The 22,997-nt window shown below is 39.1% G+C and overlaps 1 protein-coding gene across 2 annotated transcripts in view; it reads left to right on the plus strand.

Moving 5' to 3' along the window:
- The window catches only part of RSBN1L (round spermatid basic protein 1 like), a 53,611-nt gene extending 34,904 nt beyond the window's left edge, over positions 1 to 18,707 (plus strand). For both annotated transcript variants that reach the window (XM_037387487.1, XM_037387488.1), the window contains 5 exons: positions 5,219 to 5,356; positions 5,546 to 5,688; positions 8,921 to 9,088; positions 14,048 to 14,156; positions 14,247 to 18,707. In XM_037387487.1, the coding sequence (XP_037243384.1) occupies positions 5,219 to 5,356; positions 5,546 to 5,688; positions 8,921 to 9,088; positions 14,048 to 14,156; positions 14,247 to 14,903 (1,215 nt within the window). In that variant the 3' untranslated portion in view covers positions 14,904 to 18,707. The remainder of the gene's footprint in view (positions 1 to 5,218; positions 5,357 to 5,545; positions 5,689 to 8,920; positions 9,089 to 14,047; positions 14,157 to 14,246) is intronic.
- The last annotated feature ends 4,290 nt before the right edge of the window (positions 18,708 to 22,997 follow it).

Raw genomic sequence — 22,997 nt, forward strand, 5'->3', positions numbered from 1 at the left:
GTAGTATGAATTATATGTGGTTTAAAAGTAAATAGTAGCAAGTACATTTGCAAGTATTTTTAAACTCAGAGCCATTTTGATGAATATTTAAGTGAAATTTTGATGTTTCACTATCAGTTCCCATTTGGAACTGAAAATATATGTAAACATTTTAGGATTTGAAAAGAGTTGGCAAGGAACAGAAAACCATTTGGCACTTTTTTCAAAATGTTCCAGATAAGAAAATAATGCTACATTGCTTCTTCATGACTATAGCATTTGAGATACCAGATTTAGAGAAATAACAGTGAATGTGAAGCTGGATTTTTTTGGTTCTATGAAACATTGCTTGTGCACTTGCATAGTGAAATGAAACCTGCTATTTCCTCTGATCTCCCAGCATATTTTTATGGTGATTATGGTGATTTAATGGTTTTGTTTCTTTTGTTGGTCTTTGGGGCTTTCTTTGTGGGTTTCTTGATTTTTATTTTCCTTTCAGTGGGTTTGGATATTTTTTTGGGTTTTTCTGTTAGTTTGTTCTATGAAGGCTGCTTTTCCAGACCTCCTGGTTTTAAAGCTAAAAAACTGAAAGAAATTTAAATTTTAAAATTCTCACAAGAAAATGTTAGAACTTCAACTGAAAAAAACCCACCACCCTACTGTATTAAAAATAGGAATTCAGTTGTAACTTGCCCTAGTTCATGCGTGGGTTTTGGGGTTTTTTTGGTTTTTTTTCTGTGTGTGTGGTTTTTTTTTTTTGTTAAAAAAAAATCAGTCTACTGAAATGCTTGCTTTCTCTGGACACTTCCTTCCAGTTTGTTTCTCTTCCAAACAGAAAATGGAAACATCTTTAATATACAGTGTCTAAAATGTTTGCTATTTGTAGAATGATAATGCTAAAATATATTGTTGTCAATATTTTATGTGTATATATTCAGATTTAGTCTTCAGATTCTTTTAGGCACAAAGATGTTTATTGCAAAATATTTGCTTTTTAGCACTCCTTACTTAAAACTGAGCAAGTTCAGTTACACTAAAAAAATCCGTTGATGCAGTACTAGTTGTACAAGCAGGTAATTCTCAAGTTTTACTAATTCTAAATTCAGTGGTGGTTCTACTGTCATAATTTCCCGTTACCTTGATGCAAGAGAATGACAGTCTCCTTTTGTGTGCTTTTAGGTGACATACTTCAAATTTAAGCTATGCAAGAAGAAAGAAGTTAGGCTATGTTGTATTTATTTGGTTATATGTTTCTATTTTACTTGTCCGTTGTATTATACTGGATTTCATTCATGTTTTTTTTGCATATGTGTATTGATTCTGTTCACAATGCCTGCATGCTAGAAGAACTGCATGCTGTTTATTTGAGCACATTTATAACATTCTAAAAACATAGGCATACAGTAATGTAAAACGACATTGAGGACGATTATTTATAGAAGTTGTATAATATTTGATTTTTGTGGTCAGCACATAATATATAGAATTCAGTGAACAAGTACTGGTTTTGGTACATCAGTATTGTTTTTGTGAGTTCAGAAAAATACAGAGGAAACTTCCCTTCCTATGAACAAAGCAGCCAAAGGATGCTGACAGTAAAAGGAAAGTGTTGCTGTTATCTGATATGCCATAGATTAGACTTAATTTGTTGTTGTCTTTAAGAGGATTAATTTTATTTGTCATGGTCAAACAGTGGAAGGTGTTCAGTGTTTTCACATTATTACTTAGTAGCAGTCTAATTTTTGAGTGAGTGAAAATTAATTTTGTTTGCTAGCTAGTTCTTCCCTCCACAAATGACCTTACCTTTTTATATGTTTTTCTAATTCTTTAAGATAGTGTCATCTAAACAGCAACTCCTGATCTGAGTCTAGAGTTCAGGGTGCTATATTCCATGGAAGATAAGAGATAGGAGTTACTTTTCATTGCCAACAGCTGCCTCCTCTTCCAGATTCCCTCTTGCTCTCTCTGGCCAGGCATTAGTCTTTATCAGCTATGTCTTTATTTAATTCTTATTTACATAATGTTCTTAAATTCAAGTAATTGTGGGTTAAAGTCAGATCCATTCCCTAAGATGGCTCCCAGTCTACCTTTTGAAGACAGTGCTAGCAGGAAAGAAGGGAAAGAGAGGGAGCAGACCTTCCCTTTTTTCATCACCAGCATGGATTTATTGTCTGTTTGTACTAGGTCTGCATGGATTAAAATTAATTTTCTTCATAGTAGCCTATTAAGGGACTGTGTTTTGGATTGTGACTAAAACTGTTCATAATACATCGGTGTTTGAGCTATTGCAGAGCAGCACTTGCACAGCATCAAGGCTTTCTCTTTTTCCCCATTCTGGACCCCCTGGTGAGTAGGCTGGGGTGGACAAGAAGTTGGGACAGGACATGCCTGGTACAGCTGACACAAATGGGCTGCAGGAATATTCGATGCCATGTAACGTGCTAAGCAATAAATGGAGAGGGCCAGGGGGTGCATTTGGTTTGGAAAGTGGCTGTTGCTGGGAGACTGGCGGGATGTCGATCTGCTTGTGGGCAGTAGTGGGTGATGAAGAACACCACTTTGTGTTTTTCCTCTCTTATTCGCTTTCCTCTCTTGTTCACTTAGTAATCTGTCTTTATCTGGACCCATGCATTCCTTTGCTTTCCCTGTTGTCTCTCACTGTTGGGAGTGTTGAGTGAGCAAGGGGCTGTATGGTACTTTGCTGCTGCCTGGGGTTAACCCACCACAGAGTTCTTGAAACACTCAAACATTTTATTCTCTTTGCAATGATACAAATCTGAATATGGTCCCAGAAGAAACCATTTGTCCTGTAGCTCTGACATTCTTAGCATTATTTTTGGCATTTCACCTCTCCAAAGCTGGATCTTGAAAAGGAATCTGCTCTGCCTGTTGAATGAGGGGAACATAACTGGTCAGGAGAGCTAGGAGCGAATTGGGATGGACCAATAATGCTTAAAAAAAGTTGAGCTGATCTTTCAGTTTTAACTTTCACTGACATGGTGGTTTTGGGCCTATATAAGAAATTTCTTAATTGATTTACCTTAAGCAAGGATTATGTTGCACTTAAAAAACTCTGCTGATTTCATGCTTCACTGCCAACACCTAGTACATAGGCCAGATGGGTGAGTTGATCAGCTGAAAGCTGCGGAACCTCTCCTAACTTCAGTTCGTAATTTTGGGTGAAGTTGTAGAGTTTTCAGTTGGAGTAGTTCCACAGCTAATTTATCATATGCTGTGTGAATCCTAGAATCATTTAGGTTGGAAAAGATCTTTAAGATTGTAAGAGTCCAACTGTTAACCTAACACTGAAGTCCACCACCACACAAAGATCTACATGTCTTTTAAATACCTTCAGGGTTGGTGACTCAACTGCTTCCCTGGGCAGCCTGTTCTAATAATGCTTAAGAAACCCTGTCAGTGAAGAAACTTCCTAAGACCTGATCTAAACTTCCTCTGGCATAATATGAGGCAGTTTCCTTTTGTCCTGTCACTTGGTACTTGGGAGAATGGTAGTGGTAGCAGAAGAAAGCAACGGAAAAGATAGAAAAATGGTTCCCTCTAATCAGGAGCGTGGATGAAAACAGCAGCTTAACATCCTGGCCTGGAGTGGTGGAATACTTATGCCAGTAGAAGAAGCATCCTTTTGCATCTTAAATTTATCAGTAAACAGTTAACAGATTTATGACTATCTGTAGCTTTAGAAAGTGGGTTTTAGGGTACTTTGGAATTGGTCTATCCAGTAAGCCAATGATGTAATATAAGTCACACAAGTGAGTGTCCCTTCCTTGTCCCAGTGCTTTAGTTGTGTGACCTCCTGATGCTTTGCGCCAGTGCAGATAGAGCTGAGGACTGAGCTAGTGCAGATTTGGCAAAAGTGAATGCTTTCTGATGTTTAATCATAAAATCACCAGATGTCCATGCAAAAACGCTACAAGAATGTATGACTAAGGGTTTGGGGAATAGAGGAGTACTGCTCTTTTCAGTATGTCTGTGCTGACTTGCCATTACACTAGCTCAGACATTTTGTGAAATCCTACTTTTAGCCAGTCCTCACTTCCCTGGGTGTGTATGACAACTGAGATGATCTGAAGAAGAGTATTTAGTTCTGTGTATCTGGAATGAGTCAGGTTACCTCAGTCTAGCTTCTCAGCAGGGCACAGTATTGTTCCATGTTGTACGATTTAGTCCTGTTTTCAGAGGAAAGGATGCTTATTCTCCTCTGTCCTGCCATAATTACTAGGAATTTTAATGGTTTGTTTGGGTGAGGACCATAGCTAAACAGTACTTTGTTAACTGTTTTTCTTCTACCTTTTTTCTTGCTTTGAATGCAGAATGTCTTAGAGATGCAGTGCAAGAGCCTTACTTGAGTTGTGCAATAAACTATTTTCTCTTCCCTCTGTTCTGATCTGGTCATGCTTCATCTAATACCACTGTGTCTTTCAGCCTATTAAATAGGAGATTGGAAGCTTAAAGGGAAGTGATCCTCATCAATCTCATGCCTAAGTATTTTGTTGATGTAACACAACAAGATCAGATTATTGAAAAAAACCAAAACAAAACCAAAAAACCTGACGAGATGTTTCTGTTTAAGTTAAAAAGAAAAGAGTTTTCATGAGGTGAATTTTATAGCTGTTAAAGTTCTAAGGGAGTGTGAGGTGTGTTAGCACAGCACAGCAAAAATGAAGGAATAAGTGTAATTCTTTTCCTATACTAACTTGTAATGAGCCTTGTTTCCACTGTAATAAATTAGCTCCAGTTAACGTGCTCACACAGAGGTCATACTGGAGAAGATGATTAACAGAGTAAAAGTTCAGATGCTAATTACTTGTAACTCAGGGCTCTGCGTAACTGTTACAGGAAAAAGGTAAAAATTCAGCCAGTAATCAATTCAGTTGAGTAATCCAGGTAAGAATCCTTATTTACTAGTCATTGAGCAGACCATATGTTAATACCTTTTCACAGTTTCTACTTCCAAATGTTATTTTTTTGAAAGGCTATAGTTACTCAATCTTACCTTCAGACTTCAAGTAAAATAGAAGTTGTCTTGTGTCTTTAAGAGGTTTTGTCTTCGGTGATGAACTCATATTAATTGACTTCATAATAATCGGAAGTACACAGAAGACTGTAGGACTAATATCAGTCAGAAAACACAAACATGGAGATTAAGAGTGTTTACTGAACGTAGACTTTGAACAGTAGTGGACTCGGTATAACTTTTGTTGTCATATTCTACTTGTAGGTAAAAAGAACATACTCTCATGGTACGTATAGAGCTGGCCCAATGAGACAGATCAGCCTGGTTGGAGCAGTTGATGAGGAAGTGGGGGATTACTTCCCTGAATTCCTTGATATGTTGGAAGAATCACCCTTCTTAAAAGTAAGGACAGAAGGGAATGGTTGGGAGAAGGGGGACAATATACTGCTGTTCTAATAAAACTGAGAGTATGTGATCTTGCTTAGATAATTGAGTGGTCTAATAAATGTTTCCATTGCGACAGATAGAGGCTGCTTTTAAAATCTTTTTAAAGTAACTCACTTCAAAATTGTGGCTTGTATTTCCCATTAGTGTACACTGCCATGGGGAACACTTTCTAGTTTAAAATTAGAGAGTCGTAAAGACAGTGATGATGGTCCCATTATGTGGGTACGTCCAGGAGAACAGATGATCCCTGTGGCTGACATGCCAAAGTCACCTTTCAAAAGGAAGAGGTATGTTGAATTATTTTGCTTAAAAAATGTCTGGTTAGTATTCTTTCTCTAAAAACTAATTTTGTCCCAAACATTTTTACAGGTTGATACTGTATCTAAATATAAATTCCTGTAAATCTTCATCTCAACATATGCTTTTAAGTTACTTTCTTTTGTACGGATGTGGATTTTTTTGAAAATGTGTTTACTATCTAGCCAAGTAAGGTGCTGGATCTCTTTGGAGCTGTAGTAGGAATTTAAGGGGAAAACTGCAGGGAAATATGAACAGGCAAACAACTACTGATGCATGCCATGAGACTGGAATTAATACCCTGGTTCTTAGATGTGAGTGGATGTTTAAAGATCTTAAGGGACAAGGGCTTCTCTCTCATCTGAAAATTAACACCTCCAACATTAAATGACATCATTAAGCATTGCAGTGGTATGGGGTATAAGTACCAGCTTAGGAGTAGGGATGTTCTCTGCAGAGCTTGAATATTATGTCTTCAAAGTTCTCTTGTTCAAACTTCAAATGTAAAATAGGAGCATACAAGCAGTGGAAGCAGTCAAATGCTTCAGAAGAAGTATAGAGACGCTCCCCAGCCACGAAGGCAATACAGTTAAAGCCAAAGACCATCTGGTGCTGAATTTGGCAAGGGATGTGAAGGGCAGCAAGGACTTTTACAGGCATATAGACAGCAAAAGAAAGATTAGGGAAAGTGTAAAACGTCTGCTGAATGGGGCAAAGGGTCTGCAGGCACAAGGCAAAGAAAAGGCAAGATAACTCAATGATTTCTTTGCCCTTTACTCATGGGATATACCTTCAGGAATGCCAGGCCTTGGAGACATAGGAATATATGGGGCAAGGACTACTCGTCTTCAGTGGAGGAGAATCAGGTTAAGGAACATATGAGATGTACAATTTAGACAAAATCCCCATGGGACCTGATGAGATGTATCCACAAGTGCTGTGGGACTTGGCCAGTATCATTGCAAGGCTGCTCCTGATCATCTTTGAAAGGTCATGGCAATGGACAAAGGTTCGTGAGGACCTCAAGAAAGCAAATGTCACTCCAGTTGTTTAGAAGGATATGAAGCAGGATCTGGGGAACTGCAGGTCAGTCGGTCTCACCTTCATCTTCAGAAGGACGCCATTTCAAGCATGAGGGACAAGATGATCATTTGGAGGAACTGTTATTTATTTACAAAGGGGAAATCATACCTTATCCACCTGATAACATTCTACAACAAAATGACTAGTTTAGAGGATGAGTGCCAGGTGTGTGGTTTATCTTGAATTTAGCAAGGCTTTCCACACTGGACACCTATCTCCTGTAAATCGTAACAGACAAACGAATGAAGGACAAACTGGACTGGTGGACAGTGAAGTGGTTCAAGACTTGGGTTAACTGCTCTGCTGAAAGGGTTGCGATCAGCAGCACAAAGTCCAGCTGGAGGACAGATGCTACTGCAGTAACTCAGATATTGATACCTTGTGCCAATGCTGTTCATCATCTTCATTAACGACCAGCATCATGGGACAGAGCACACCCTCAGCAACTTTGCAGGTGTTGCAAAACCAGAAGGAGCTGTTGATGCACCACAGGGTTGTGCTGCCAGCGAGAGTGACCTCGGGAGGCTGTACGAATGGGTCAACTCTGTGGACGCATGAAGTCTTCACAGGGGCACGCAAAGAGGAACAGCCCTGTGTGCCAGCACAGGCTGGGGCCCAGCTGGCTGGGCAGCAGCCTGACAGAGGTGGCCTTGGGGGTCCTGGTGGATGACAGGTTGACCGTAAGCCCACCAGCGTGCCTTCCTGGTAAAGCAGGCCAGCAGCTTCCCGGACAGGATTAGGAAGAGCACTGCCAGCAGGTTGAGGGAGATGATTCTTCCCCCGCTGCTCACCACTGCTGAGACATCCAGAATATCACATCAAGTTCTGGGCTTGCCGGTCCAAGACAGACATGGGCATACTGGAGCAAGTCTGGTGGTGTTAAAGGTGGGCATGGGAGATCTGGGATTTACCCTTGAGAAAAGAAGGCTTGGTGGGATCGTATCCATGTTTATAAGCACTTGATGGGAGTTTGTAAGAAGGACTTTTCAGCAGTGCTCAGTGGTGTGACCAGAGGTGATGGGCACAAACTGAATTACAAGAAATTCCATTTAAAATGAGGAAGAAGAGAGTTTACTGTCTGGAAGGTTGAACACTATGACAGGTTGCCTAGAGAGCTTGTGGAGTCTCCATCTTTGGAGTTGCTCAAAACTGGACTGGGCACAGTCCTGAGCAACCCACTTGAGCTGAGTTGGGGCAGCTGGACATGTACCTTCCAATCTTGGCTGTTAGGATTATAAACAGCTCTGGGAAAAGTGTGGCAGACAATGTTGGCTCCAGGCGGCCAAGAAAATTGTCTTGTGGCTCTGTTCCTGCTCTGCAGTGTTTCCTTCACTTCCATTAAACCCTGAAGAAATAATCTTTTTGTGCTTCTCATGCCCCATTCTGTGACAGAATGAAATGCATTTCCCAGCAGCTTGACAGAAACACAAACGATGAAGAAGGACTTTAGGGACAGTAGAAATGTGTATCTAATAGTTGGGAAGTGGGAAATGTTGGCAGTTCCCAGCCAGGGGCTGATCACAGTAGGCCCCAGTTTCACAGTGCCTGGGGTGGGGCGCGGGCAGGTGGGGAAGGCCTGGGGGGCCAGGTTCAGCCCAGACTCCCACGTGTGGTGATGGGCATGTCTGAGTTCAGGCCAGGAAGCTGATCTGACAGTGAGGATCAGGTCCAGTGATTGCCCGGCAGATCCATAGTGACAAAGCTGTCTAGAGGTCAAACTGGGAAGCAAGTCTGTGGCCCAGCACACCTCTGGCTGAGGTCGAGACCAGCGTGGCTCAGGCCAGGACTGAAGGCCCAGGCCTGAGATAAAATGAGTCTCCTGGTCTCTGTGCCTGCATTTGTGGGTGGAGACTGTAGGTGAGGCTGCTCAGTCGTTAGGGCCTTCTAGTGCATTCAGGGCCCTGATGCTGTGCTCTTGTTGGTGTTGCTGGGGTTTTGTTGGTGTGTTTGGTTTTTTTGTTGTATAGGTGTTCTGATTTTTTGCATAGTTCATTAAATTTTTAATTTATACTAAGTGTTACTGCTCATCTCATTTCACTACATGTTCTCGCTGAACAGAGAAAAACCTATTGGCTATGGTGTGGAAATTAGGTAATAAAGAAAAAATTCTGTGTCACTAATACTGTTTTTTGTATACAGAACTACCAATGAAATAAAAAACTTGCAGTACCTACCTCGCACCAGTGAACCCCGTGAAATGCTATTTGAAGATCGGACACGAGCCCATGCAGATCACATCGGACAGGGCTTTGAACGACAGACTACAGCTGCTGTGGGAGTATTGAAGGCTGTGCGCTGTGGAGAGTGGTATGTGTTGATTGACTTACCTAGGTGTTTGAAAAAATTTGCCTGCATTTCATTTATAATTAGCAGAAGGAGCAGAGAATAGGTTAATCTAGTATTGGAGGTTTAATGAAGACATAATAGATACTGGACTTTTTTTTTTCTCCTCTCTATCTCTGTGGACTAGATGTGTTTGCCCTCTGCTAGACTGCATACAGGTTTGTTTTGTGGCTGAAACTAGTAAGGTGTTTTGCAATGAGTGTAATAGCTGTAACTGAGTTGCTGTAACAGAGTGAGTTAGATGTAAAAACACTTCACACTTGTTTTGCTTTAAACATTGCAAATGAACTGACCTGAGTTTCTGACTCAGAGGTGCACATGAAGACCTTTTGGCACTTCTTTGTGTTATCTGGAGATGATCAGAGTTTTTATGCTTCTGCTTCAAAGTCATGGCTGTTATAACCCGGATATACTTATGGTGGATCACCTAGAAAGAATCCTGTTGGAGGTTGTGTGATGTTTTTTGGTGTCTGTGTTTGGAATTCTCATATGAGAGTTAGGAAATTAATGTGTCTCATTTGAAGCTCTTTGCATTGTAGCCAAATAAAAAAAGCCCCTAATTATATGGGCTTCCTGGTCCAAATCTAGGAAGTGGTGTTCAGGATGTTCTGACCTTGGTTTGGGGGAATGACCTTAGTTTTGGAGGTTAGTTTTACATATGTATACAGTAAAACCACTTTTTGCTCTTTGTCTAGAAATTAGAAGGGTGAATTCCCTTTGGATGAAATTATGCAAATTTGTGTTACAGTGCAGGAGTTCATTGAGATAGAAAACTGAGTAATTACCGTTGGGGAAGAACTTGATTGTTCACATATTAATGTGTGTGCATTTTGGGCTCTGAGGTTTTGCAGTTTACTTCCTCTTCAGGTTGATGAAATCTGGAGCCTTAAACTTCCTCCTTTTTCTGATTATGAGAAGCTGGAGTGAATTAAGACTGAGCAGTGGTGGCAGTGCAAGAGCCGAGATACTGGGGCGGTGGCGGGAGGGAGAGAGAGAGAGCATGTGCTTTATCAAAGGAAGTAAAAAAAAAAACCACCAAAAAAACCAAACCCACAAACAAAAAAAAAACCCAACCAACAAACAAAACAACAAAAACAAACCACAAACAACTTACCAAAATAAAACAAACCCCACCAAAACCAAACAACAAACAGACCAAACAAAATTCCACTCCCCAAACCTCTGTGCCACTGGAAATTAGTAAGAATTTAAATTAATAGCAATTTAAATGTCTGTGGGAAATTCCCATTCTCATCCTGTATGTTCATAACAAGATCCTGCTCCCTTGGAAGTCATTACCTGTTCATTTATGTTCTAAAAACAAGTTTCCTTATCAGATCTAAACCCTCATCTTTTCTCGTACATTGGGACTTCTGGAAAAGCGTGTCTCTTCAACTTCAGTTAAAACTCCTATTAAACTTGAAAAAAATGAATGAAATCAGTAAAAATAAAAATTGTGTAGATTAAAGTATGATCTGAAAATAGGCAAAGCTAGGCAAAACTGCCCAGTTGGGGGAGGGGTGGGGGGGAGAGTAACTGTCAGCATTTCACTTCAGTGTAAGGACTGAAAATGTAGCTTTTAATGCAGAATAAAAAATGCTGGACTGACGTATGTGGAAGAGGAAAATATATAACACAACACAATACAAATAGTATTTCAAGTTTGATTTTTCAAAAGTTATTTCACTGTACTTACATGAAGAGAGATTATGATAATGAAGCATTATTAATTAATGTTACACTGTAATAATTTCATTGCTTTACAGTGAAGTTAATGTAAGCTGTGGGTAGGTGTATTTTAAAGGAAACAACATGCATGGAAGTTTTGAAAAAACTGGGTGGTGTTTTAAAAATCTTTAGTCAAACAAAACTGGAAGCTGGAGATATTCCAGGGATGACTACAGCACTATGGCAGTAAAAATGCATATGCTTTAATGATGAGATCATATATAAAAACCATGTTTTCTGTAAGGAGATAAGAAATAAATTCCTAGACTTGCTGAACCGAGTTGCTTCTGTTTACTTAGTATAGAAATGAATTGGATGTGCAAAAAAAAAAGTTTTGTAATCAAGTTGCTGTGCGTTTAAAGAAAATGGTATTTATTTAGTAGTTGAGCATAGGATGCTAATGTTAAATAGGATAACTGTTGTCTTTCAGAAATGACAGGAACAGAATTGCTGAAGGGCAAAACGCAATTTTTTGGGATAGAGGACAGACTTGGAAACAAAACATAGTTATTTGGAAGAACAAAAAAACTAATTTTTGCATTCCAAATATGACAGGCCCCTGATTTGAGATGTTTTTTAAAATTACGGGTTTATGATCTTTATTTCTGTGAATAGTCACAAATGGTAGAAGAGCTCTGGCTGTTGATAGCAAATGTTTTAAAAGACTGCACTGCATTGAAGTCTGATAAACGCTAGTGTTGTGATTATGCTGATTAATTAGTACCATTTTTGTAGGTGTTACCAGGTGTACTTTAGAACTTAGGAAATGCCAGTGAAATTTTAAATTATGGAAACAGAAGAATTTTATGTGGGAAATTTGGGTGGGTTTTTACAGGGACAGCAAAAGATACTTTATGGCATTGTTGCTGGCAAAATTAAACCCCTCTGTCCTGTGCCTCAGCAAGCACCTTTCGAGTCTGTGTTCCAGAGTGTGAAGTTGTTAATGCTTCTCTATATGATCACAGGAGTTAGTTGTGTTGCCAGACTTTATACGTTAGGTCAGAAACACTTATGGTAAAACCTGTAGTCTTGAATCTGTTATGAAAAGCTAGAGCAAAAAAAGTGCAGTCCTTCTGAAGAATGAAGTTGGAGAAAAATTTTTTTGTCAAAAATAATTGTAGCAGTGCTTTAGTAGGGACTTACAGATTTTTCTGGAATTATCTTATAGTTCTGTTTGCATTTAATGGCCTTTTGGACATCTAACCAAACTATTGTGTTACTATTTTGCTGTGGTGTGTGTGTCTGTAAACTTCAGGTTTTACAAAATACAGTCTCAAAGTTGTGCTAAACATCAAATCTGTGAATGCAGAATGAAAAATTATCTGCCAATATTTTTTCTCTGGTGTGTTTGCAAACAATGCCATGTTTTTTGATAGCAGCACAGAGCTGGTAATGCATACTGTTGCACATATATAGGGACTGAGAAAAGGAACGATCCAGAAATCATCAACTATACTTTGTCCTGCATAATTATAAAATGTAGAGGAGACACTGCTGTGAAAACATTGCTTTGGATTGAATTAGTTTTAGGATGTAAATATTCCTTATATTTTGATTCTTAATTGAATTTAAACATATTGTTAACTCCAGATGCAGGTACGTATTTTTTAAAAAATAAAACAACATACCTGCATTATAAAAATATTAATGCAGCTAATCTTTTTTTATGCTACTGATGAGACGTTTCTGTAAGCTTTTTGCTTTCAGTGTTCAAATCCTCTTCAAGAGTATATAGATCAAAACATAGGGAGACACTTTAATCTTTGTAAAATTGAGAGAAAAACATATGGTCTGCAGATTCCCCCCAGCATACTTTCAGTAGTTGAGCTGGGACACTTTTTTTTTTTTCCTTCTCTCTCTCTGGAAATAGCCTCAGACTGGTTATTTTTTGCTTTATTGAGGTCGTGACCTAAATAAACTAAACATGTCTCCTCAGTTTAAAAAGCCCAATAAACAGTACATCATTGCCTGCTTTGTTAATAACACTATATATAAAAAACTGATCTTGCTTTTAAGAGCACGTGAACATCCATTACATAAATTCTGGCATGTACCAAAGCGTTTTGCTGTATCGGCTTCTCCCTTGGGCCCCCGTAGATCTGAACTTGCAGCCTGGTTTGATGCAGGGGTGGTCCAGGAGCCAGCTGTGCCGGGCGGGTGGGAGGCAGGCAGGAGGACACCCGCTTGTTCCTAAGTCCTTTCGGCAGCACTTGGACATGCAGCCTGTGGTGCTGTTACTGCACAGCAGCCAGCTGTGGGGGGTGGTGCGGCACTCCTGTCAGCCCTGGGAAAAGTGCAGAGGATGAAGGAAGAAAGTCATTAACCAGCTCTTCCTGGCTGATAGATTTGCCTTGCAAAACCACTTCAAAGTGAGCTTGATCCTATATAAATTAAACCTTCATATAACATCTTCACATCTTTGAAAAACCAAACATTATCAAAACCAAACACATGGAGCTTAATTTTATGTTTCCATCGAAGAACTGTGTTTGGCTTTTAGATCAGAAAGTAATAAAGGACTGTAGCTGGTTTTACCTTTTGTTAGCTAATTCTAGATGTCTCTAGAGGAATCATATAAATGATGTGCATTTCCTTATGGGAGATGTTGGGGGACAAGAGGTGAATTCTCCTCACACTTTGAATATGGAGGCAAATTAATTCAGATCTTGCTCTTCTGTAGGTCTCTAGTGAGCACAAATAAGGAATGTTTTGTGGAAGATGCCAGTGTTTGCTGCTTACTAGCATTGTGGCAGCTTAATGTCGATTCAGCTTTACTACTAACTGAACAAAGTGTTTGAGGCAAAGATACTAAGCGATATTTGCTATAATAGTAATCAGATTGCTGCTTACTTTGAAGTACCTGATGGGCCGATCATGTTGACAGAGGAAGCCCGATGTATCTGGGGCATCTGTCTTTCAGTATCAAGGCAGGCAGAGGTCAAATAAAACTAAAAATTAAAATGGTGACCTTTTACTGCTTTTACTGCCACTTGCAGAGAAATTGTTAAACAGTTTAGTGAGGTTGTATTTGAGAATTAGTCATTTCAGTCAGCCTTTTTTCAAAAGGTAGGTAATGCTAGGATTGTTTTGTTGGCTTTTTTTTGTCATTTGCTTTATCTTTACTTGCAGATTTTCTTTATTGTCTGTTGCATGTTAGTTTCAGCCTCTGACTGGGCAATTCTTACTGTTCTGTAGGTCTGAGCAGCCTCGTATAACCAAAGATGTAATTTGTTTTCATGCTGAAGACTTCTTAGAGGTAGTTCAACGAATGCAGTTAGATTTGCATGAACCTCCACTCTCACAGGTAAGCATGCTATGAACTGTTGATCAGGTGTTCTCTGAGCCCTAATTCAGATTTCTCACTCTTTTTCTTTTGCTTCCCTTTTTCCTCCAGTGTGTCCAGTGGGTTGATGATGCAAAACTTAATCAACTGCGAAGGGAAGGCATTCGGTATGCCAGAATTCAGTTATTTGATAATGACATATATTTTATCCCAAGGAATGTTGTACACCAGTTCAAAACAGTTTCAGCTGTGTGCAGTTTGGCTTGGCACATCCGGCTCAAGCTATATCATTCAGAGGAAGAACTTTCTCAAAATGCAAGTACTGTTGAAGCAGAGACTTCTGCAGACACCAAGTCTTCGGTTGTTGGACTTCAGACTGACAGCAGAATTTGTACGATGAGCAAAAATACCTCCGAAGACACCAAATTTTCAGACGCTCTGCAGACGAAGTATCTGCAGCAGGAATTTATGCCGATAAAACACGAACCTATCGCATCTCACAGAATAAAAGAGGAACCCATGAATGTTGATCTTGCTGAAAAGACAGTGGCACCTAAGGACGTCGGGGGCCAGAATGTTCAGACTAGATTGGATCATGTTGAATTGACGGCATTTAAGTTGGAAGTGGATTCTAAATGTGAACCTGGCAGCAAGGACTTACAAGGCAAGTTATGCTCTGGAGGTCACGTACATCCAGATGATGCAAGACAACATAGTGCATCATATCCAAAACTGCATGGACAAAGAGAGGATGATTTTTTGTGCTAAATTTGTATATATGGTTTTAAATTCCTTTTTAAACTTAATGATGTAATAATGTAAAGATTCATAAATTCTGTGAGGCAAGTTTGCGACTTGCCTTCGCATCTGTTACAGAAAATAGTTATGTAGCTTTGTAACATTCCTCAGTGCCTGTCCATAACTGTGAAGTATCAAAGCACTTAGGGCCAGATGCACTGTAAACACTGCAGGTTTAACATAAAGAAGTCTTTAAATAATTTTGAGTTGTAGGTTTTAGAGTAGAGCTGACATTTAACATATATATTTTTTGTAAGATGAGCCAGAATTCTTTTTGACAATTCCAGGCTTTTCCATAGAGCTTATTTATACCAATTTTTTCATTTTAAATGTGTCAGCACTGTAGTGTAAATATCTTTTTTAAAAATCTTTTTAGTGTGATTTATACTGAAATGTGAGCCGCTTAATAAAGGTTCATAATAACAGATCGGTTTTATTTTTGGGTCTGCAAAAAGTAATTCAGTTAAACTGCCTCTCTAAACGGTTATGTTTCTACCTGCACTAGTGCATAGGGTGCCCTTACGCCATTGTGGGGTGAGGAGCTGTAGCAAACTGAGATAGAGCTGAGGCATTCTTTGTAAATCGACTTTGTAAAGTCAGAATGCAAAATCAGTCCTCCTTTCGCAGGATTCCTTATAGCTGCTCATTAAAGGCACTCCCCAAACGCCTGCTGTCAGATGTTAATGTGGGACAGACATACAGACCTTCTTCCCCTGTTGCAGAGGGCCCTGGACACCCAGTGGGCTCCAGGAGTGCTACCAGTAACTGTGTGCATCTCTCTTGATGAGGGGGTGCAAAGAGCAAACTCCTTTCTGTTTGCCTCTTCCCTCAGCTCAAGCCACTATCATTTCACATGAAAAGAAAACCCAATGAAACAACCAACCAACCTCCCGCCTCACCTTAAATCACTTACCTGACTAAAATTAAAGCAAAGAATATTTCAGTAGTTACTTACCAAATTATAAAGGCCTCAACTTCAGCAGTGACCTGTAATTCACAGAGACGCATCTGGATCTTGATAGCACCCTAGGGTGGTAGTGCTGGGCAATAAAAAGATACTTGCCAATGTGTCTGGTAGGAAGATTCCACATGAGTCCCAGTTTGAACACAAGAATTGTTTCATTAAGAAAAAAGTGGTGTCCAGGTTAACTGTTCTCCCCTCTCCCAACATACGGAATGCTTGAATTCCCTTAAGCTGTGTTCTGAGGGAAGAGGATTTCAAGGCTAGCTAGCACCTGATATGATAATGGCAAAAATTCTGTCATGTAACTTATTTAATTATTTGTGTAACATTACTGTATAGTTCAAACACCTCTGAATGGTATTTCTTTTTCAGGTAGCTACAAATAGCAGTAAACTGCCCTACAGCCAGTCCTTCAACCAAGTCTTTAAAACTCAAGATCCTAGGCCTGTTGTTATTTCCATAGCCCTCTGTATCTCTGTTTTTTCTATTTTTCCCTGCAACTTGCTGAAAGTTGTACGTCCTTACATACCCAGCTTATAATGTTTGATGCACTTAAGTGATCACTTTGGCTTCCTTTGTAGCAATAGAACAATGTGATTTCCAAGTGATGTCTAATTCAGCTACCTGAGGCCCTTCTGTTGCAAACATATTTTTTTTGGCTTATAGGTTGTTAAAATTCAGACTGTTCCTGTGTACTTATGCCTGGCACTAAAGTTAGCCATTTAACAGATGGATGCCGTGATCTGTTTAAAATGGGTCTGTCAAGGAGTTGCTAATTAAATCAATATTTTAACTGCTAAACATTACTCCTACATAGCCATAATTACATATTAGAGAAGCAATAGAAACACAAATCTCTTGAATGTGGCTAATATGTCCTCAAGTTTTACTGCTATTTTTTTGAATGCTGGCTAAGAGATTACTACCCGTTTTGCAGCCTCAGGGATCTTGCTTTCCCTTCCATGCCATGAGCAAATGATTCATGTATGACGTGGTAAGTTATTACTCTAGCAGATTCTGATTTGAAAAATTAGTTCGTTCGTGTAAGAATTTGAGCCTTTCTGATAGAAGTGTGGTCTCAGCTCCCTTTGTTTTCTGGATTATCTGGAAACTTCCACCCATAATCTCTTCTGCTTTATGAACATCCATGCACAATCACATAGCCTTCCGTTCCCGTTCTGTGCCAGCTGTTAGAATAGGAGCAGAGAAGAGCTGCAGGTTGTTTGCACCAAGCGTGTGGCTTTTCAAGTGCATTAGCAGAAGGCTCCAGCTTTATCCAAGCCAGCCTTGCCAGATACTGCTTTTAAAAAACCAAACCCCAATGTATCTAGTTTTCTTAAAAATAAACACACATACACACATCCCCCCCCAACAAACAAACAATTTTATTGGTGTGCTGGTGATCCATATGGTGATCGTTCAAGGATTTTTTTTTTTAAACATCTATCAGATTTTACTAAAGTTTAGATCCTCCTTAATAGCAAGCAACTTTCTGCACCATAGGCCCTGTCCAAAGTGGAAAAAATGGGTCTTTGAAAATGGCTTAGCAAACACAACTTTACATGTAAGAGTAAAACTTTATTTACTTTTGTGAAGACCTGCTCAGTGGTCTAGGCTGCTACAGCCTCAGGTTTCTGTTCAGGTATGTTTTGGTTCTGAAATTTTGCTTCTAAACTGCCTACACCTTAACCACCATCCCCCCCTTTTTTTTTTTTAGGTTAAAAAAAGTGGCAGTTTTTACATTTTTTTATGCACCCTTTCTGATTTTTGACACAGCCTAGATTCTCATTTTTAGACGGAATTCCTTGCAGATAATATGAACAGTACTGGGATTACCAATGACTATCAGAACTCTTGTATTCAAAGGTGTAAACAGTCTAGGTTGACTGGCTGTGTTAGTGCATGTATCTTATTTTGCTTTTTGCAACTACAAGATGCTTTTGTCTTCTCCCTATGGTGTACTCATTTTGATGCTGTTGCTTTTTAAGAGGGGAGTACCTTTTCTGAGAATTTCAGCTCCCAAATTGTTCTGTAGTCTGATAACGGTCTAGCTTTGGTTTCAAGTGGTCCTATGCGATGTTATATTCCTGCCGCATACAACTTCATATTCAGACTTCTGCTTTAGCAATAAATCTTTCATGCCTTCTGATGTACTGAAACCAGTCTTTGCTTATTGCTTCCTTCCCCCCCCGCCCCCCTTTCATTTTTTATATATAAGTATTTCTGTTATTTTGGCTGAAATCTCCAGTGTTTTAGTTGTCTCTCTTGGCCCTTGTTCTTCTGCAGATTGGAAAAGTCTGCGTAAGGCCTGTTGCCTGTTCTGCAGTGGTATTGACATCTGTGCGTTTGCAGTGGTGTTCCAGTTAATGACATGCTGTGCAGAAATGTAGACACGTTTTCCTAGATACTGGTACCATATTTGTGGGTAGCAAAGAAATTGCATTGTTACTGTTACTACCAATAGCTTTCAAGCTGGTAGCTACTTTTTTTTTTTCCTTTTTAAATTACTGGATCTTTTGCATTTCACTGGCAACTGACTTCATGTGTTACATACAAGTGTTACTCGGTGTTGTGTCATCCCCCAGCCCTTGAAATGCCTGCAAATTGAGTCTGAAACAGCATTTCATTACAGGTACTGCCGGCATGCAGATTTTCCCTTCCTTGTTACTATAGTGAATATTTCAATACTACTTTAACTGAAATATTAATTCTATCTAGTATTAGAAATAAAGATTATTTCAGAGGGTGATGATTTAAGTATTCATCTGTGAAAGAATTCCTTGGTGATAAATAAAATTGATTTTTAAGCAGTTATACATGTGCACAGTAAATAAGTTGGCATTGCGAATGATGTAGGAAATGGAAACAAAATAGCAGAATGCTGTGAAATGGATCTGAACGTTACAGATTTGGAAAATTGAATAAGTCTTCCAAGAAACACAGGACTGGTATTCATTGGTCAAAATGACTGTTTTCCAATATCTACATGTGAATAAGGATGCTGAATTGATTGAAATAAATCCATGTCTCTTCTATGCTCATTGGCAAAGTAAACTGTTGTGAGATAGTCAACTGCCACGTGATCCTACTAAGATGAAAACTGTACTAGTTGTGCTCAAGAGGTAAAACAAATTTGGAGGCTTCTTGCGTGTAATTTTATTATTTTTTCCTAGTGGTCATATATGCAGAGAAACCTTGTCTTTAGGCAGACTAGCGCCTGTTACCACCTTACTGTGAATGTATAGAAGTTGGATAATGGCAAGGACAGATTTTCACTGATGTTTGCTTTGCTGGGAATGATGCTGTTGGATGTTTTCTTTGATTGTGAGTCACTGTGTTCAACTAATTTTTTTTATTACTTTCTCAAACAGATGAAATGCACTTTAAGAACTGTGTAATAGGCGATACTGATATTTTGTGCAGATCCCACTGAATCCACAGCATCCATGGGAAGATTTGGGAAACTGATTCCCATCTGTCACTCATTTCATTTTTTGTAGAAGTGCAAATTATTTGGTGTTCTGTTCAGAAGCAGTGATTAACTTCACAATATCTAGGTTGCTATTCCTTTTACGATCATCAGGGATACTGACTTTGAAAATTTAGTGTATGATATTCTAACCACTGTTTTTCTCTGTGCTATGACGCTAATATTTCCTCTGCTTTGGAGCCGTGCTGTACTTGAGTGCCAGCTAAACTTTGATCTTATGTTCTGGTCACGCTGATAATGAGCCTACTGATGAGGGCATTAGTCCTAAGTAGTCCTTTAATATTTGGTGTACAGTTATGGTAATCTGATACAAACATTGATTAAAACAGCAGTTTAAACTTCTATTTTTATCAAGTTTGATTTTTCAGTAGCTTTTTTTAGATTTTCTTCTGCCAATTAATTTCCAGTCCAGCTGAACAAAATTGCAGTGTTTGGTAGAGCTTAGGCCTGTGTTTTTAAGGACTGTCCTTCTTAAGGCAGTTTTTTAAACGCTGGTTGTATTGGGATGAAATAGGGCAGTTAGCAAGAAAGCTATTCCCTAAGTGTCTCAAGAAGAATAAGAACCTTAAGAATTATATCTGTGTCTGGATCTTGGGTACTTGTCTAACTGATGCAGTTGAGAGCTTTTGTTAATCTCAGAAATGAAATTTTTAGACTAAAAACCACCTTTGAGCAGTGATTTTTTTTTTTTTTTTTATAAACTTCAGAGGGGACACAGAGATAAAAGCTAACACAGATAAACTAAGCTTGGGTTCTCTTCCCTGTTTCTTGCTCTTACACTCCTGTGCTGTATGAAGAATTTTCTTACATTTGCCTGCTTGTGACGTTGGTTTTGTTAGAAAAGGCAGAGTGAAGGAAACAGCGATAGAGAGTTGCAGGGTTTTTTTACTCTTCATCCAGCTTCAGTACAAGTAAAAAATGCTGAATTAATATTGAATGGTATCTAGTGGTCCAACTGCAGCGATTCCTTAAACTGCTGTAGTCCACAAAGCCTGAAGCTGCTCAGCGGCAAGTTGATGCTAAGGCTTCTTCAGGTCCTGAAGGCTCATACAGGAGACTACCTCTATCCAGACCTTAAAATAATAAAGGTACAATGAAAAAGGTACAAACACTCTTTTCTCCAACCCAGCATAGTTATTTTTACCTCAATCTTAATTAAATAATTTCTGTGCTAATAAATTCAAAGAAGTTATTTCTGAGCATGCAGTTATTCAGCAGCTTTGTTACTGAAAGGCAATTAGTTGTTCCCAAACCATAGTTTTGTTTCCAAAAAAGAGGTAACACCTGATGTTAGAATTCTGAGTTTCTGGGAGTCTCATAAATTTCATCAATACTTTGTGTTACCTAACTTTTATACTGGGCAAATGTGAAAAATTCTGTGAGGTTACTTTTAAGATTATTGGGGTTTTTGTACTACTATGCATATTTGTCAGAAAAATACTGCTTTCATTTCTTAAATCATTGTTTAACTTAGCCCTGTGCTACCTTTTTTTTTAGTAGTCACCTATGCCTAGCAGCGCATTTTGGGTGCGTGTACACGTGCTTAGAACACTTGGGTTACTTTGCTGAAGGTGGGGATGTGTATGTTGCATAATGGTATTGTTCAAGTATAAAAAGAACAGAAAACTGGATGCTAGTCTGAAATGGTGACATACCAAGAAGGCAGTATCAATAGGTAATTGAAAATTTTAGTTTCATGACCTTTCACACTTGCGTGTTGAGGTGTTTTCCTTAATCAGACAGAAGTAGGTACTCATCTACAATGCATGCTTAAGTGTTCAAGCTTGTATAAATGATTTGAAGAGAAATAATGATGTAGATTATGTATCTCCATATGCAGTATATATTAACTATATATAGCTCATCAATATATGATAAATATTTCCAGTTTCGTTTCAGAACAGCAAGCTTTTGATTTGCATTTTAAACCAAAGCTGGTGAAGGCAAAGCTCTCTGCTCCACATCCCCCATCAGCTTGGGCAGATAACGGAGGTGAGGGGCTCTCCCGTGCACTGGGTGCTTGCAGCGTCATTTCCTTCTCGGCATCAGCTTCCCTTTTTCCCTGCCAACTTCATCATAGCTGCTTTTCACTTCTTTTTGTTCTACGGAGTGAACATCAGTTGATCAGTCTAAACTTAAGAAAAAGTGTAAGGACAACTCATTCCATTTCAAAGCTGTGAGCAGGACTGCTGAGAACAGAGAACAGGCTCATTGCAAGTAGAGGTAGTTCCTGCAGCAGCTTCTGGAGGTCAGTGGGCTACAGCATAATTTGTATCGTAAATCCTTTTGAATGAAGTTCTGATACCACAAAAGAAGTAAGATTGCGTATACAAAGGTGTCAGTGCAGTTAGGTCAGTTAAATCTGATACAAACTATGAAGTCAAAAGGGATATTCTTCTTATCAAAGTATCTCTGTAAGGACTAGGAACTTGCAAACAAGGCTGAGAACTGACAAATGGCTGTGTCCTAGAAATATCTTGTGGTAAAGACAGTCAACTTGTGTGTGACTTCTGTAGGACACCAGAAAGAAACGTCTGCTTCAGCTTTAAAAATCACAGTTCTATATTCCAAGGTTAGTAAGCCCTTAAAAAAAAAAAGTGCCAGAATGCTGAAATTGTTGATCTTTTTCTATTGAATTGGAGGCAGCAATTAAAGGAGATTTGGAACAACTGTGTTTGATTCTAGTTAACGGGTGATGCCAAACTTTCAGATAATTGTTAGATCTGCGGAATGGAAGGGGTTTGTTAAGGGGGCAGTCACCATATGTGGCCCATCTTGCTAATAATACAGCAAGTCCTAATGAGGCTAGTTCTTTTTCCATCATTTGTTAAGTTATAATCTGTTAACATCATCATCTTGACTGAGGAAGGCTGCGGTGCTCTTCGGAGCGGTATAGGGGAAGGTTTTGGCATCAGCTGAACAAGGCTTTTATGCTTTTTATTCTGTGATAAGCATTGCATGGGCAAAGACTATAGGCACCCAGTTTTACATGTGGTGCTGTAACATACCAGAGGTGTGTATGTAAAATATATATGTGTGTATATATATCTGTCTTTTCCACAGTGCTTAAATGCACATTATGTATTTGCATCAGTTTAAGTGGTTCATGGAAGTTTACCTTCATTGGCGGTAGGTCTTGAGAAACTTTTTCCTTCATAAATTTTTTTAAAGCATCCACAAGGTCTAGCTTGCTTGCTGTGGGACACAGCTGGAACACTGCATCCCCTAGGAAGCTGAGTGACCCTAGTTTCCATGTGGCAGAACTGAAGAACTGCTTGAGACACCTAAATTGGATGTACAAATTAAGCATATTCTGTGCCATACATATATACGTATATGTGTACTTACATACAGCATGTAACTGTGCATGCTTACTCTTGCATTTTCTATATTCAGCAGGCCCAAGAGTGTGCACTGAGATGAACATTCTTTGCCCCTTCCCCACAGCTGACCCCAAGCACAAGCACCATTCTAACTTGAAAAAGCACAAAGACTGTGACAGAAGCCTGTTCTTCACAGGAACCTGGGCAAAAAATTCTGTCAAACAGAGCAAGGTCCTTCCATTAAGGATTTTTCAGAACCAAGCGTATGGTATAGATAAACCTCCCAG

Source organism: Falco rusticolus, chromosome 5, assembly GCF_015220075.1.
Source record: "Falco rusticolus isolate bFalRus1 chromosome 5, bFalRus1.pri, whole genome shotgun sequence".
In the NCBI taxonomy this organism is placed as follows: Eukaryota; Metazoa; Chordata; class Aves; order Falconiformes; family Falconidae; genus Falco; species Falco rusticolus.